Here is a 17,472-nt window from a genome sequence, read left to right as displayed (position 1 = left end):
TAGGATTCGCAAAATATGTATGTATGTCTGAATTATAAGTGTTTTTTTTTTATTATTTTTTTTTTCCGGGGGGGGGGATTCCCTCGGGCCCCCCTAGTAGGCCTGTTACAAATTCAATTTGGCCTGTTCAACTCAAACATTTTGAGAACCCTGATTATATTATATTATTTGTGGATTAACATGTATACATAGTGTTTATGAGAATGAAACAGCAATTAAAGATGCACTTTTGCAGAGTCAAAATGTCAATGCAGTAATTTATTACAATATTTTTTAACATAATCGCATTTACTATTAATTATTCTAACATGTCATCAAATGTCATGTCAAAAAGTAGGAAGGGAGATTCTTTATTTCCTCTAATATGAAGAGACATTAGTCTAAAATAATAGACGTGTTATACGGGATTCTTCCAATCCCTAACGTCTAAACGGGAATGTGCAAAAAACGGGGGTGTTTTAAAAATATTGAAATTGTTTTAAGTGAAGTATTTTATGGTTGAAATTGATCATAAAGATTTTATATTCATATTTTACCATGTAAGTGAAATGTTATTTTGCACTAAACAAGCATTAAGTGCATTAAAACAAGTTGTTTACCTTTCCAATAAAACGAAAGTTGAATGACACAGACAACAATTATGCGAAGGGGAACAACTTGATACAATCGTAATAGCTCGGCCTCCTCCGACAAAGCTTTGAGATAGACCTCGTTATACAATCGTAACAACTCGGCCATGGCCAAAATGTTCCGAGCGATTTAAAACTGTGCCCTAAAGCCTTGCAAGTGCCCTTCATGTATATATCGTTATGTTTTGACAGAATGGAATGAAAAAAAGCCGTCAAACTCATAATTTTAAGTTGGATATTTATTTTTTTGTGTACGGAACTAATATAAAATAACATTATCTGGTAATATTTCTTGTTTTTATGATATTTTATAGACGCTATATGCTTTAACCCGGAATCCTGATCGGAACAACTACCCACTTTTGATACTAAACAATTTGTACGTGAAGGATTTGCCATATCAAAAATCTAAAAAAAATCATATCCCGGAACAACCTATTTTTGACCACAACCTATTTTCGACCGCCTCCTAAAATTGGGTAAAACACTTCTATTTTGCGTCACTTCCGGCAAAAATAAGCTCCAATTGTTAACCATAACAGTAGAACTGTCAGAAAACTTCATTTGAAAAAGAATGGGAATGGTGGTGTTAAAAAAACTTAAGTTATACTTGCAACAACACCAATTTGTCATTTTTAATTAATGCCAAATTAGACCCTTCGTTTAAAATGATTTCACATGTAAAATACTTCTTTAAAATCGTGTTGTTTTTGTTTGCCAGATCCTACATATCTACCAAAGCCTAAAACCTATGCCCTATTGTTTTCTTAGTATAGTGCACAACATTAAAAGCGCATCAAAATATGATATGTTGCTTATTCTACAATTAATGAAATTCATCTACAGGTAACTATATTGAATTGCATTTGGGAGCTCAGTTACCTTAAAATTATACATATTGCAGCCTAGGCAGGTCATATGAGGCTCATTCAGAGTTGGACCAGTGATAACAGGGTTCATGATGGATGAATTTATCATTTTGTACCCATGTGAAAGCCATTATAAGGGATGATGCATTCCTTTGCCTCTCTTGTGGTGATAAGTAACAAAAAAGTGACTGTATGGCAAATATGTAAATATTTAATTACTTTTTTTTTAAATTAAAATACATAAAACAGTTTAAACAAGTTATACAAATTAAAATAAAAAATGTTGTGCACAAACTTTTGTTGCGAAGTATAGTTAAAGGTCATGGTCGAAAGCATGTTGTATCTAGGTCAAATACAACATGTGACAGCCGCCATTTTGGATTCAAAATGTAAACAACAGACGATTGAAACAGATATTTTTTTTGTTTTTTGAAAGATGAATGATTGCTTTAAATGGTACACACAAACATTTATTATCACTTATTAATGATTAAAATGTAAATAATCCTTAGGCGGTCGAAAACCCGTTGTTCCGGGATATACTGCTCAAACCTTGAAAGTCATTTTCCCATTACACCTCCAAATAAACAATTACCAGTAGGCGAGTAGTTCTCGGACACTTTTAGAGGTTTTATCGATAAAGTATCCTTATTTTAAAAGATATATGATATTCCAATTTTTATAACAAACTTCAGCTCTTCTTCTGTTGAAATAATGCAAAATCAATTTAAATTGAACAATTTATGTTCATTCTCATAGGCTCCGAATGTGGTGCTCAAAAGGGGTTAGATTTCAGTTCGACAGAAGTAGTTCTCAGACACTCCCTTAAATGATCAACAAAACCGGGAAACATGCGCTGAAGTGATTTTGTTTATTTAAAATATTTAAAAGTGGAATTTTCAAACCAGTACTTAATATATATCTTATTATTTTTCATTAAAAACTAATCTAATTGTACATATATGTATTACATAAACCATGAAGCTCATAAAAATGAAATAAATGGTATCTATTTTTAGCACATGTGTAATGTAAACGCTTGACTTAACATGAATATTTTCGTAAATGCAGAATGTCGTCTGCGTCAAAAAAGGAAGTATACCGAACTAATAGTTAACCTAACTGTTGCCCGTATTTTAAGTTGTGCTTTTTGCGCATGCACACTAAAGTTGTGATTCCCAGCGGAGGTAAAATGTTATTTTGTAAACAACTGGAAACTTTTGGAATTTAACGTCTAATAATCCTTACCTGATGAAAAGATTTGGTACCTGCTGAAACTTTTCAAACACCTGATTGATTTAAATCAGGTGCTTGATATGTAACTTCCAGATTGAGGCGAAAATCGCGAGTGTCCGAGAACTACTAGTGTCCGAGAACTACTCGCCTACTGGTACATATGTATATACATACTGGTTAAAGAGGGGGAAAATAATAGATAAGTTATTAAAGGGAAAAAGGCTTAGAATTAACGAAATACGTTCTGATTATATCGCATAGATTCTACTGTACTCATTCATCCATAACGGTTGCACAAATATCATGAATAGATGAAATTGGACTTGTTTATCATACGTGTAGTTATACATATATATATTAAACGAATTGTCATTCTTTATGACAAAAGTATTGCATTTTGGTTCAATTTTTGTTTTATATTGTTTGTATAGTAGGTAACCAGCCTTTCTATTATTAATGCACCAGTCAAATGTAACTACGGCCCCCAGGTCCGGGGGTATACCGGGGAAATAGGCCGTGTTTTTACCTTTCAGGTGGCCCCGCAGTGCCGGGTGAATGCGGTGGTTTTGTCTTCGCTTTAAATATAAATGGGCCTTACCTAGGTTCGCTGGGGTGCGGGGACATTTGGCGAGGAATTTACCATCTGTTCCTCCCCGCAGAGCGGGGGATTTTAGCCGGGGTTGGCTGGACCGAAAGTCAAAGTCCCCGCTATTCCCTGCACCTGGGGGCCGTAATTACAATTGACTGGTGCATAAGCTTTGTGAAAAATCATCTTGGTAGTGGACTATCCCATCGCATACTTATTGATAGGCTGTGAATCATAGTAACACATAATCATCAATTTGGTGTATGATCATAATTTAGATATTAACAGTGACTCTGTGAGCTAAAAGGCTGTACTGTACTTTATTTTTAACACAATCGCATTAATTATTCTAACATGTCATGTAGAAAAGTAAAGAGAGATTCTTTTTCCTCCGATATGAAGACACATAACACATGATAATCAGAACATATACAAAGAAACATACAGTCTTATAGAACAAAACTTTACGTAAATGTTATACAACAAACATATAAATCAGGTAAGAAGGATAACTATAAATACAATGAATAATAATGTATTATAACAATGCATCTACACATGTACTGAAAAAAAGTGAATGAAGCATGGTTTTATAATTTCATTTACCTTATCTGCTGATACCTGATACTACTATATATTATAGGCTGTAGGCCTGCATGGGAGTCGAACCTCCTACCCATAGATTGATAGTCAAGTGCGGTACCACTAGACCACGGATCAGCATCAATTTAATCATTCTTGTTCACCAGAGTGATGATGCTATGGGTTCCATAGATTGGATTTATCAACAGACGTGTGAGAGTGGTCTAGTGGTATAGGTGTCCGCCTATGACCCAAGCGTTTGTGGGTTTGATTCCCATCAGGGTGAGAGTGGTCTAGTGGTTTAGGAGCCCGCCTCTCACCCAAGGGGTTCAATCCCCACCAGGGGTACCTCTCAAAATGGACACAGTACTGGTTTCTGCCCAGGAAACGGACCCGGGAGTGATTCTATAAGCTTACAATCGAGCTAAAATAAATTTGTATATACTAATCGAACCTGCGATTGGAGGTCGAAATTATATTTTTGCCCAATGGGATGGCAGGATTTTTAGCTCACCTGTCACTTTGTGACAAGGTGAGCATTTGTGATCGCCTTTTGTCCGTCGTGCGTCGTCCGTCAACAATTTACTTAAAAGACATCTCCTCCTTAACCGCTGGGCCAATATTAATAAAACTTCATAGGGATGTTTCTTGCTTCTTCTAGGCCGTTGATATATGGTAGGTAGGATCACCAAATGGTCCTCTACCAAGATTGTTCAAATTATGGCCCTTGGGTCAAAATTGGCCCCGCCCCGGGGGGTCATGGGTTTTCTCTATATGTTTATAGTGAAAACTTCAAAAATCTTCTCCTTTGAACTTACTTGGACTAGAGCTTAGATATTTGGCATGATTCATCGTCTAGTGGACCTCTACAAAGATTGTTCAAATTATGGCCTTGGGGTCAAAATTGGCCCCGCCCCGGGGGGTCATGGGTATACTTGATATGTTTATAGTTAAAACTTCAAAAATCTTCTCCTCTTAACTTACTTGGACTAGAGCTTAGATATTTGGCATGATTCATCGTCTAGTGGACCTCTACAAAGATTGTTCAAATTATGGCCCTGGGGTCAAAATTGGCCCCGCCCCCGGGGGGTCATGGGTTTTCTCTTTATGTTTATAGTAAAAAAAAAAAAAAATCTACTCTGAACTTACGTTGCTTAGAGCTTAGATATTTGGCATGATTCATCGTCTAGTGGACCTCTACAAAGATTGTTCAAATTATGGCCTTGGGGTCAAAATTAGCCCGCCCCGGGGGGTTAGGGTATTCTCTATATGTTTATAGTTAAAACTTCAAAAAATTTCTCCTCTGAACTTACTTGGACTAGAGCTTAGATATTTGGCATGATTCATCGTCTAGTGGACCTCTACAAAGATTGTTCAAATTATGGCCTTGGGGTCAAAATTGGCCCCGCCCCGGCGGGTCATGGGTATACTTGATATGTTTATAGTTAAAACTTCAAATATCTTCTCCTCTTAACTTACTTGGACTAGAGCTTAGATATTTGGCATGATTCATCGTCTAGTGGACCTCTACAAAGATTGTTCAAATTATGGCCCTGGGGTCAAAATTGGCCCCGCCCCCGGGGGGTCATGGGTTTTCTCTTTATGTTTATAGTAAAAAAAAATAAAAAATCTCCTCTGAACTTACGTTGCTTAGAGCTTAGATATTTGGCATGATTCATCGTCTAGTGGACCTCTACAAAGATTGTTTAAATTATGGCCTTGGGGTCAAAATTAGCCCTGCCCCGGGGGGTTAGGGTATTCTCTATATGTTTATAGTTAAAACTTCAAAAAATTTCTCCTCTGAACTTACTTGGACTAGAGCTTAGATATTTGGCATGATTCATCGTCTAGTGGACCTCTACAAAGATTGTTCAAATTATGGCCTTGGGGTCAAAATTGGCCCCGCCCCCTTGGGGGGTCATGGGTTTTCTATATACATGTATGTTTATAGTGAAAACTTCAAAAATCATCTCCTCTGAAGTTACGTGGCTTAGAGCTTAGATATTTGGCATGATTCATCGTCTAGTGGACCTCTACAAAGTTTGTTCAAATTATGGCCCTGGGGTCAAATGACAGTATTTTTAAAATCTGCATTACATTCACTTAAGTAAATTAGCAGTCAGCTGTTATAGGGGCTGAACCAGTAGACAAAATATTCTCTCGAATATTAAGCTGATTTAAAGCTGCACTCTCACAGATTGAACGTTTTGTCAATTTTTTTATTCGTTGTCTTGGAATGAGCCAATGTTTGCGAAAATGCATAAAAAATAGTTATATAAGACTGCTGACAAAAATTAGATCATAGATTTTTATATTTAAGTTAAAAAAATGATTTTTTATGCATTTTTCTTAAACCGTAAGTAACGGTTTAAACCATAAAACATTAGTTTTCGAGTGGAAATATAAAAATCTATGATCCAATTTTTTGTCAGCAATCTTATATCATTGGTTTGCAGATATTTACGCAAAAAATGCTGTTTCCAAGACAAAAAAAAAGAGTTGTAAAATGGTAAATATGTGAGTGCAGCTTTAAGGGTTATGTCAGTATGTATTTACCAAAATAAAGAGTTTTGCGACTGCATCGCATTAAATTGATTATTTTGGTAAAAAATATAATAACTGTGAACCATTACAAAGGTTATAACTTAAATACTTTTATGCTGTATATTATATAATAATTTTAACCCCCTACCGATTTCACTCTAGGGGAAGTCCGTCCGAATATCATGCACATCATTTTATTTTATTGTTCGACAAATAGTGAAAATGTTACTTAGACTCGATCTTTACATATATGCAGGGCTTTTTCTGCCCATTTTGGGAAAAAGACCCTAGACATTTTGGGAAATTTTGCGTCGTGAAAATGTGGAAAATTGTGAAATTTTACAGTGAAAAGAAAAAGCTGTCTAGTCTCCTGTGAATTAGGAAATGATTAGGATATTAGTTCATTTTCCCTTTAAAAGACCCACAATGGCTGAAATATCAATTCTTGGGGTGTAAAAATATCTATTGCAATAAATCATGACAGATAATATTTCATATCTCTGAATGTGATGAAAACAATGATTTCTGAGTTCAATTACTAAAAAAACTTCACATTACATAATTTATTAGGATGTTGAAAAAGAACCATTTACAGGTAAAAAGAATTGCTAAAAAAAAAAAAAAAATTGATTGGGATTTTTTTCTGAAGATTGAGAAAAATATCATATATTTAGCTTTGGGAATGGGTCCGATAGTCGGACCCGTGGGTACTATAGAAAAAGCCCTGATATGTAACTAAAAAGTGTTTAAAAACTTGATACTGTGAAATCATTAATGTTCGTGGGGCATTAATGTTCGTGGTTTTCGTGGGTTGGGTGATCCACGAATTCAAGATCCCACGAAATATTGACCCTTTATTATGTCTCCCCCTCTCTGGGGGAGACATATTGTTTTTGCTCTGTCCGTCAGTCCGTCAGTCCGTCGGTACGTCACACTTCGTTTCCGATCGATAACTGGAAAACCGCATGACCTAGGATCACCAAACTTGGTAGGGAGGTTGGTCGTGAGGTGTAGAGGATCCCTATTGTTTTTGGGGTCACTAGGTCAAAGGTCAAGGTCGCGGCGACCCCCAATATAAAAAACATTTCTGCTCAAAATCTTGAGAACGGTTTGACCTAGGTTCACCAAACTTGGTAGGGAGGTTGGTCATGAGGTGTAGAAGATCCCTATTGTTTTTGGGGTCACTAGGTCAAAGGTCAAGGTCGCGGCGACCCCCAATGTAAAAAACATTTCCGCTCAATATCTTGAGAATGGTTTGACCTAGGTTCACCAAACTTGGTAGGGAGGTTGATCATGAGGTTTAGAAAACTCCTATATTTTGGGGGGTCACAAGGTCAAAGGTCAACGTCGCTGTGACCTCTAATGTAAAAAAATATTTCCGTGCAATATCAGGAGAATGCTTTGATCTAGGTTCACCAAACTTTGAAGTGAGGTTGGTCATGATGTCTAGATGATCCCAATTGTTTTGGGGGTAACAAGGTCAATAGTCAAGGTCGTGGTGACCTTCCATGTAAAAATCATTTGCGTGTAATATCTTTATGTCTCCCCCATTCATGGGGAGACATATATTGTTTTTGCCCTGTCCGTCAGTCAGTCCATCAGTCTGTCAGTCAGTCAGTCAGTACGTCACACTTCGTTTCCGCCCAATAACTATAGAACTCTTAGACCCAGGAACTTCATACTTGGTATGCTAGTTGGTCATGACTAGTAGATGACCCCTATTGAATTTGGGGTCACTAGGTCAAAGATCAGGGTCAACGTGACCTTCAGGCGAAGAAACGGTTTCCACTCAATAACTAAAGATCCTTTGGGTCCAGGAACTTCATACTTGGTATGCTAGTTGTTCATGACTATTAGATGACTCCTATTGATTTTGAGATCAAAAGGTCAAAGGTCAAGGTTACCTTCAGGTAAAAAATGTTATGTTGGCAGTGACCTTAAGCTTAAAAATGGTTTCTGCTCAATAACTAAAGAAAGCTTGTACCCAGGAACTTCATAGTTGTTCATGACTAGTAGATGACTCCTATTGATTTTGAGATCAGTAGGTCAATGGTCAAGGTCACCGTGACCTTGAGGTGAAGAAACTGTTTCCGCTCAATAACTAGAGAACGCTTGCAACCAGGAATTTCATACTTGGTATGCTAGTTGGTCATGACTAGAAGATGACCCATATTGATTTTGAGATCACTAGGTCAAAGGTCAAGGTTGCCATGACCTTGAAGTGAAGAAAAAGTTTCCGCTCAATAACTAAAGATCCTTTGGTTTCAGGAACTTCATACTTGGTAAGCTAGTTGTTCATGACTAGAAGATGACCCCTATTGATTTTCAGATCAAAAGGTCAAAGGTCAAGGTTACCTTCAGGTAAAAAATGATACGTTGGCGGTGACCTTAAGCTTAAAAATGGTTTCTGCTCAATAACTTAAGAACGCTTGTACCCAGGAACTTCATTCTTGGTACGCTAGTCGGTCATGACTAGTAGATGACCCCTATTGATTTTGAGATCAGTAGGTCAAAGGTCAAGGTTGCCATGACCTTGAGTTGAAGAAATGGTTACCGCTCAGTAACTAAAGAACACTTGCACCCAAGAACTTAATACTTGGTATGCAAGTTGGTTATGTAGATGATCCCTATTGATGTTGTGATCAGTAGGTAAAAGGTCATGGTCACGATGACTGTGAGCTGAAAAATGGTTTCCGATCAATAATTGAATAACGCTTGCGCCCAGGAACTTCATACAATGCAAACTTCGTTTACATTTTCCATGATTAATCAACAACACTTTCTTCTCTTCACTATTTTATATAATCGAATAAACCAAACTTCACTGTTGGTTTGTCTCCAGTCCAAAGTTACAAATTTCATGTCCATCATTTATTTTTTCTCAGCTACGACCACACAATAGGGGAGACAAGCGCTTTTTCAAAAAAGCAATCTCTAGTTCCCTTTTTCAATTGCCATGTTAATATGTACATACTCTGGTTTATTCGTTACGGAGGGCGCAGTACACATCGTTAATATCCGTCTAACTGTATATTTTACTATCATTGTTTTGTTAATATATTATATTAGCCTTTAACAAATAATAAACCAAATCATTTTAATGTGTTTTTATGAAACACATGACAGAAGCACGTGCCTTAACATGTGCTGTTCATTAAAATCTCCAGGTTTACAAAATGTGAGTGATGAGTGTCAGTTCTCGATTTTATTTCTTTAATGAAATAATTAATCGATTACATTAGAGGTTACTGAGCACCCAATGTGACAATGTACAAAACAAAGCGTTCAATATACTTATTAAACAAAAACGTGTAAATAAATATTGAAATGAGACGATATTCAAAAGTAATTGAATTTGTAAACATCAGCTATCTTTAGGGATTGCTTACTCAAATATACGGACCTTCTCGGTGTTTTTACAGTTTGCAAAATTCTTAATTGGCATTCAATGGCTTCGTCTATCTGTATTAAGGATCATGGTACATCTTCTTTTATGACCTTAATTTCCAATTTAATCGATAATTGACATGTACATATTCACTAATTGGTATGTCGTACCACTTTAGCGAGTGTCATAAACCGAGTGACGTAGACAGCGGAAATCACGGGCCAGCGCGTGGAATGCAGTCGATCTAGGACGATCGCAATTTTGATTATTATTTTTTTTTCAAAAACAAAAAACCACGAATTCAAGTACCCACGAAATTGTAATTTTTCGGCAAACCACGAAATTTCATGCCAACGAATATAAATGATTTCACAGCATGTCGAACGCACCAGACAATAATGTGGTTGCCATGGCAACATAAAGAATCAATTTACTACACATGAAAAGGGTCCTATTATAACAGCAAAACTGTCATCCTAAGATTATAAAATCTGCTTTGTATAGCACCTATGATACATTTGGCTGCTATAGCAGTGAATATACCATTCTCTTAACTGGATCTTTGCCCTGTTGTATAATGAAGTATTAAAACTTGGTCCATGTTATATAATATGCGGATAGAGGGCAATAGGGATATTATGCAGGCCAATAATATTTTTAATTTACGTCGTGAAAAATGAGGTTGCTATTTCAACACTTTTTTAAAGCTGCACTCCCACAGATTGAAAGTTTTTACAACTTTTTTTTTATTGTCTTGGAACGAGCCAATTTATATGAAATGAATGGAAACCAGTGATATACGTCTACGACTGCTGACAAAAATCAGATCGCAGATTTTCATAGTTTAGTTTAAAAAAAACTGACGTTTTATGCATTTTTCTTAAACTGTTAGTAACTCTTTTAGCCATTTGATTATTTTCGATGAAAATATGAAAATCTGCGATCTGATCTTTTGTCAGCAGTCTAATACCACTTGTTTGCAGATATTTATGCAAAAACATGGCTCATTCCAAGACAATAATAAATAAGTTGGCAAACAGTAAATTTGTGAGAGTGCAGCTCTTATTTTAATGCTAGTAATTATACCCCCACAAACGAAGTTTGAGGGGGTATATAGGAGTGAGCTTGTCGGTCGGTCTGTCGGTTTTCATGGTTTCCGGACGATAACTCATGAAAGGCTGGACAGATTTGAAAATTGTTTGGTACACAGGTGTAACATCAGAAGATACAGGTCAAGTTCGATATTGGGGCTGGTGGGGCCAAGGTCAAGGTCACTGTTACTAAAAAAAGAAAAACGGTTTCCGGACGATAACTCATGAAAGGCTAAACGGATTTGAACAATTTTTGGTACAACATCAGAAGATACAGATCAAGTTCGATATTGGGGCTGGTGGGGTCAAGGTCACTGTTGCTAAAAATAGAAAAAATGGTTTCCGGACGATAACTCATGAAAGGCTTGACAGATTTGAACATTTTTTGGTAAACAGGTGTAACATCAGAATATACAGGTCAAGTTCGATAGATCCTTCAAACACTAAATGAGCAAATATTTTTGACACTTGGAAAGATGAACAAACAAAACAAATCCAGCATGCTTCATTTGAACCAGATGCCAGTGGAATACCAGCAGAACTTAAGTATGGCATATTTGCCACAGTAGTGCTTACTACAAATATTGACCTATCAGATGGACTTGTTAATTAGGCTACAGGAACAGTCCCGGGATTTATTCCCAGGTGGATAAGGATGCATTCAAGCCCAAATATGTACTTGTAAAATTTGATGATGATCGTGTTGGAAGAAAAGCTCGTGAATGCTCTAGATGTCTTATTCCAGAAGAGATCAGCTAGAGCATCAGCTAGTTTTTCTTGTCAGCAGTGTAACTTCTAAATTACTCAACAGATTTAAATAAAACAATACATGCATGATAAAAGAAGATGCAGTGTGCAGTAACCTTGGAGTTATGGCCTCTTTTGAAAGGAATGGTTTGCCATTCCTGTGTCCAGGCGGCATTTGGGGGTATTCGTCACTCCTGTGACAGCTCTAGTTTCAATTTGTTTAAAGCGACAGTCCGCAAAAGTAACCGTATTTCAAAAGTTTTTAATAAGTTCCACATTGTTTCAGACCGACTGAACCGCAATTATTTTTTAAAAAATCGCTTTAATAACTTAGATTTAACAAATTGAAAATTGCCGAAAGTTGCTATTTTTAGACGGCAAAAGAGAAAGTAGGTCTACGGTTTTTCCGACTACTCTTGGGGGCGATACTATTTCCCGGTCCCGGTCTCCTCCGGTCTCTGTTTTATAGTAGCTATCGGGCGTGATCAAAAAGGTGTTAATGACCGCGGGGGGTAATAGGATTACAAAAGATTACAGTTGATTAAAACATTAGATATTTGATGATAATTATGTCACTATTTATTTCAAATTTTATATCAATAAAACATAAAATAAATTTAGGCAAAGATAAAAACATGAAATATACACATGTACTGAAATTAATGTCATGAATAACAAACACATTGAGTGTGTGTTTTTTTCATATTAAATTCAGTTATAAGTATACTATTGATAATAGTAATACAAAAAATAACAATGCTTGACTACATGTAAATCAGATATGAGTCGGATATGCAAACATGGAATTTTTCAATTGTAATCATTTATGCTTAAAAAATTTTATGTCGGGGGGGGGGGGGGGGGGGGGGGGGGGGTGGTAAACATAAAAGGAAGAACAATAACATAACATAATTTAAAAGGTGCAATTCTAAGTTACTTCATACTCTAGCCGTCCTCAATCTTTTATGCAAAAAACATGAGCATTTGTACTGCATCGCATCTTTCTCTACACCTTTAACACGAATTGCATAAATAGTGTATACCTATAACAAATTGCATAAATTAAGACATAATGTTTATATATTTTATACCATTTTGTTATATATAAAAACAAATAAGATTGTCAAAATCGTGTTATAAACATCAGCAACACAATCCGTTGCCTGGGGCCATAAGTTATGAACCGGGAATTATGAGACCGGATGAGACCGGATTTTACGAGGAGAGACCTGGAAATAGTATCGCCCTGCGCATGCGCATGAACTTTGGAATCCCACTGTTTTTTCTATTTATATAACCGTTAACTCTCGGGGGCCGATAGTTAAGAAGAGATATTGAAAATGACACGAAAAACTCATTTCTAGGTCGATTTGAACCAATTTTTTTTTTGGATTCGTCAGTCAGGAATGCTTATCAACACATAGATGAATTTTTTTTTTTTTCATGGCTAATTTGCCCGATTTGCGGACTGTCGCTTTAAGAATCCGAAGGGGACTTTTGTAGTCCATCTAAATGGCCGTCAACCAGTCTTTTGACAATTTTTAGACTATGGCAGACTGGTGACGTCCACCATCCCAGCAAAAAGTAGCAAACGGGCCTTGCGCAGAGGATCCTCGCGGCCACAATTTTTAAATTATCTTTGTTATAAATTCAAATTTCTACGAAAATATAATTGCCTACTATCAAACACACATTTATTTATGTCATAATGCCAAAAAAAAACATGTTCAGATACCATAATGCACTTACATGCATCGATTGTATCCATTAATCTGTAAATCTAGGACAAATCTGACAGGTTGTGTACATGTATGAAACGGGGTAGAGGATTTCGAATATTTTGGTCGTTAATAGGCTCGGTTAAATAACACTATTAAAATGTAACCATTTCAATGCGCTGAACGCTAACGTGTTTGATGGGTCAAGTTGGGAGAAGTTGATGATGATGATGTTCGTGATGATGATGATGATGATGATGATTAGGTATCACCATTTTTGAACACTGTTGCGTTGCTCTGCACAATACATAGAAAAGGGAGGATAACTGTGACTGCGCACAGGGTTAACCATCATTGACGGATGGGTACAAATTTATTCGATAAAAATCAACATGTATAAAAATGGTGGACTGCTACGCCCATTTCGTGACCCATAGTATATTTATGTGAAAATAACGACTCTAACGACAAATCCAACCCAGTTAAAATCACTGTTAGGTACATTTGTAACAATTATATCATTATTAATCAACATCGATGCATAATATTACTATATATTGTTTCGTCCAGTGTTAAATAGTAGAGAGTTGTAGCGTTACAGGGATACACATGAAATGTTAAAATAATAAAAAAGTATCCCTGATCGCTCATTATTGTAGCTAGGGACTTTTGTAATGTAAGTAATACTCAGTGACTTGTTTCTTTTACCAGGTATTGAATAAGATCTAATGGCAAAACAATGGCCTCATATAGAGAATTATTAAAGGAGAAGGAAGCCCAGAACTGGGTAAAGGCTGCCCTCGCCCTCAACATCACCAAGGACGGATTACAAGATTTTCTGGAGGATGTACTGACATGCGTTCACCAGGACATCTATAGCACCGTTAGAACATCCAAGGGTCTTCCACCCGGGGCAGCATGTGCACATTGTTTCACAGAAAACGTGTTGAAGTGCCCAACTCGTGGGATATGCACCAGTACTAGAAACTGTAGATTTCATAACTATCCTCAAAAACTGTATGCTCTTTGTCCAAATGGGATTTGTGAAGGCGTCCGTGATGAAATAGTCAAACATCACAGGTTTTCGGGACCATCATGGAAGAATACGAATGCCGACAAATGGAGCACCATTCCCTGGGAGATAGGCAAGTGTTTCCTGCCTCCCGATGGCTACAAGACCGTGTCCTCCATCAAAGACAGTGACTTTAACGGAGTGATCAGCGTCATGATAAATTGCGAGGATTTCAAAACCAAACTGTCATTTAACGTTGCGACACAGCAAAATTTATTAACAGAGGTAAACATATTAATCACACTATGATCATATTATACGATTCCGTTGACTTTTTAAAGCTGCACTCTCACATATTGACAGTTTTGACGTTTATTATATTTTTATCTCAAATTCAGCTGATTTCGCACATCAATACATTTAATTCAGTGCCGAGAAACTCATTTTTTACTAACGCTTTTTCCATACAATATCTCTATATTATCATTATATCACTGGTTTCCAGACATTGGCTCATTCCCAGACAAAATATAAAAAATGTCTTTACGGCCAATTTGAGAGAATGCCGGTTTAAAGAATGTTCGTTATTAATGCAGATTTTTTAGTATTATAAGTATATATATATAAGTTCCCATGTATACTCATTTAAAACCATGGCAACCATTACAAATACGCTATATAATTGATAATTTCATACATTTGCGACTTATGACATAAACCAAGGAGTCTTAACGTGCATGTACACGTTTCTTCACATTGAATGCATTTCAATTTGTGCCATGTTCACCACAACTACAAGCTATGTTAGACAATACTTATTTCAAACATAACATTTAAGGTTCGAGACATTGGTCGACGCGTACGCCACTCCAATGACCAGAGAGTCAAGGACACAGAACTAGTGGACTTCCTGTTCAAGCTACGCACCCTGCTGGAGGATAAGACTGAACTAGCAAACCGACCCGAGGCACAACATGCCGTGGAACAGCTTAAGAAGGTACGAATTTACATGATAGCAGACTAAACGCATTATACAGGTATGACTTTACAAGAGAGATGACAAAATTGAACTAGCATACCAGCCTTAGGCACGACACGCCGTGGAACAGATTAAACAGGTATGGCTTTACAAGATAGATGACGCAACTGAAATAGCATACCGACCCTAGACACGACACGCCGTGGAACAGATTAAAACAGGTATGACTTTACAAGAGAGATGACAAAACTGAACTAGCATTCCGTACCTAGGCACGACACCCTGTGGAACAGATTAAACAGGTATGGTTTTACAAGATAGATGACGCAACTGAATTAGCATACCGGACCTAGGCACGACATGCCGTGGAACACATTATAAATACAAGTTGACTGTATGCGATAGATGACACAGATGAACTAGCATACCAATGCAAGGCACCACAATCAGTGGAACAGATTAAACAGGTATGGCTTTACATGATAGATGACACAGCTGAACTAGCATACCGGCCCAAGGCACCACATTCCTTTGAACAGATTAAAATGGTTTGACTTAACATGATAGATGACACAGCTAAACTAGCATACCGACCCTAGGCACAACACGCAGTGGAACAGATTAAACAGGTGTGACTTTACATGATAGATGACTCAACTGAACTAGCATACCGACCCTAGGCACAACACGCAGTGGAACAGATTAAACAGGTGTGACTTTACATGATAGATGACTCAACTGAACTAGCATACCGGCCCTGGGCACAACATGCCGTGGAACAGATTAAACAGGTGTGACTTTACATGATAGATGACACAGCTGAATTAACATATACCGGCCCATAGCACCACATTCCATGGAACAGATTAAACAGGTGTGACTTTACATGATAGATGACACAGCTGAACTAACATATACCGGCCCATAGCACCACATTCCATGGAACAGATTAAACAGGTGTGACTTTACATGATAGATGACACAGCTGAACTAGCATACCGGCCCATAGCACCACATTCCGTGGAACAGATTAAACAGGTGTGACTTTACATGATAGTTGACACAGCTGAATTAGCATACCGGCCCATAGCACCACATTCCGTGGAACAGATTAAACAGATGTGACCTTACATGATAGATGACACAGCTGAACTAGCATACCGGCCCATAGCACCACATTCCGTGGAACAGATTAAACAGATGTGACTTTACATGATAGATGACACAGCTGAACTAGCATACCGGCCCATAGCACCACATTCCGTGGAACAGATTAAACAGATGTGACCTTACATGATAGATGACAGCTGAACTAGCATACCGGCCCATAGCACCACATTCCGTGGAACAGATTAAACAGGTGTGACTTTACATGATAGATGACACAGCTGAACTAGCATACCGATGTAATTCACAACACGCCACAGAACAGGTATGAGATTAAGGGTATGAGTTAATGTTTACTTTTTTGTATTAAATTCGGTCGATGCGTGTAGAAATACATAGTAACTTGCTGAAAGAGTGCTTTTAAATTGTAACATAACTTTACTGCCAACTTATGCCCATGTGTGCACCCGGAATTGACTTATTATGTTATGGGACACAATTAAACTAGCATACCCTAAGCTAAAAACCCCGTAGAAGTGTTTCACCAGGTATGAACTTATATCCTAGAGTACATAACGAAACTGTCATACCGACTCGAGGGTACGAGGCCGTGAAACAGCTGATAAAAGGTATGAGTGCAGTGTCCTTTTTATGCCCCCTTTTGAAAAAAGTGGGGTATATTGTTTTGCACATGTCGGTCGGTCGGTCGGTCGGTCGGTCGGTCTGTCTGTCTGTCGGTCGGAATACCAAATGGTTTCCGATCAATAACTTGAGAACGCTTTGACCGAGGGACCTCATACTTGGTATGTGTATTGGTCATCACCAGCAGATGAACCCTATTGATTTTGAGGTCAGTGGGTCAAAGGTCAAGGTCAGTGTGACCTTTACATGAAAAACGGTTTCCGATCAATAACTTGAGAACGCTTTGACCCAGGAACCTCATACTTGGTAGGTGTATTGGTCATGACCAGCAGATGAACCCTA

At 37.4% G+C, this 17,472-nt stretch overlaps 1 protein-coding gene across 4 annotated transcripts in view; it reads left to right on the top strand.

Moving 5' to 3' along the window:
- Positions 1-17,472, top strand: part of LOC128202905 (uncharacterized) — a 33,627-nt gene that overhangs the window by 8,628 nt on the left and 7,527 nt on the right. For 2 of the 4 annotated variants that reach the window (XM_052904077.1, XM_052904078.1), the window contains exons 2-3: positions 14,102-14,687; positions 15,241-15,399. In XM_052904077.1, coding sequence (XP_052760037.1) covers positions 14,130-14,687; positions 15,241-15,399 — 717 coding nt within the window. In that variant the 5' untranslated portion in view covers positions 14,102-14,129. Of the gene's footprint in view, positions 1-13,175; positions 13,889-14,101; positions 14,688-15,240; positions 15,400-17,472 lie in introns of those variants that run through there. The other 2 variants (XM_052904079.1, XM_052904075.1) reach the window with 2 other exon arrangements.

The sequence above is a fragment of the Mya arenaria genome, chromosome 9 (assembly GCF_026914265.1).
Source record: "Mya arenaria isolate MELC-2E11 chromosome 9, ASM2691426v1".
In the NCBI taxonomy this organism is placed as follows: Eukaryota; Metazoa; Mollusca; class Bivalvia; order Myida; family Myidae; genus Mya; species Mya arenaria.
The sequence above is the reverse complement of the archived record's forward strand: the minus strand, read 5'-3'. Positions and strand labels throughout refer to the sequence as shown.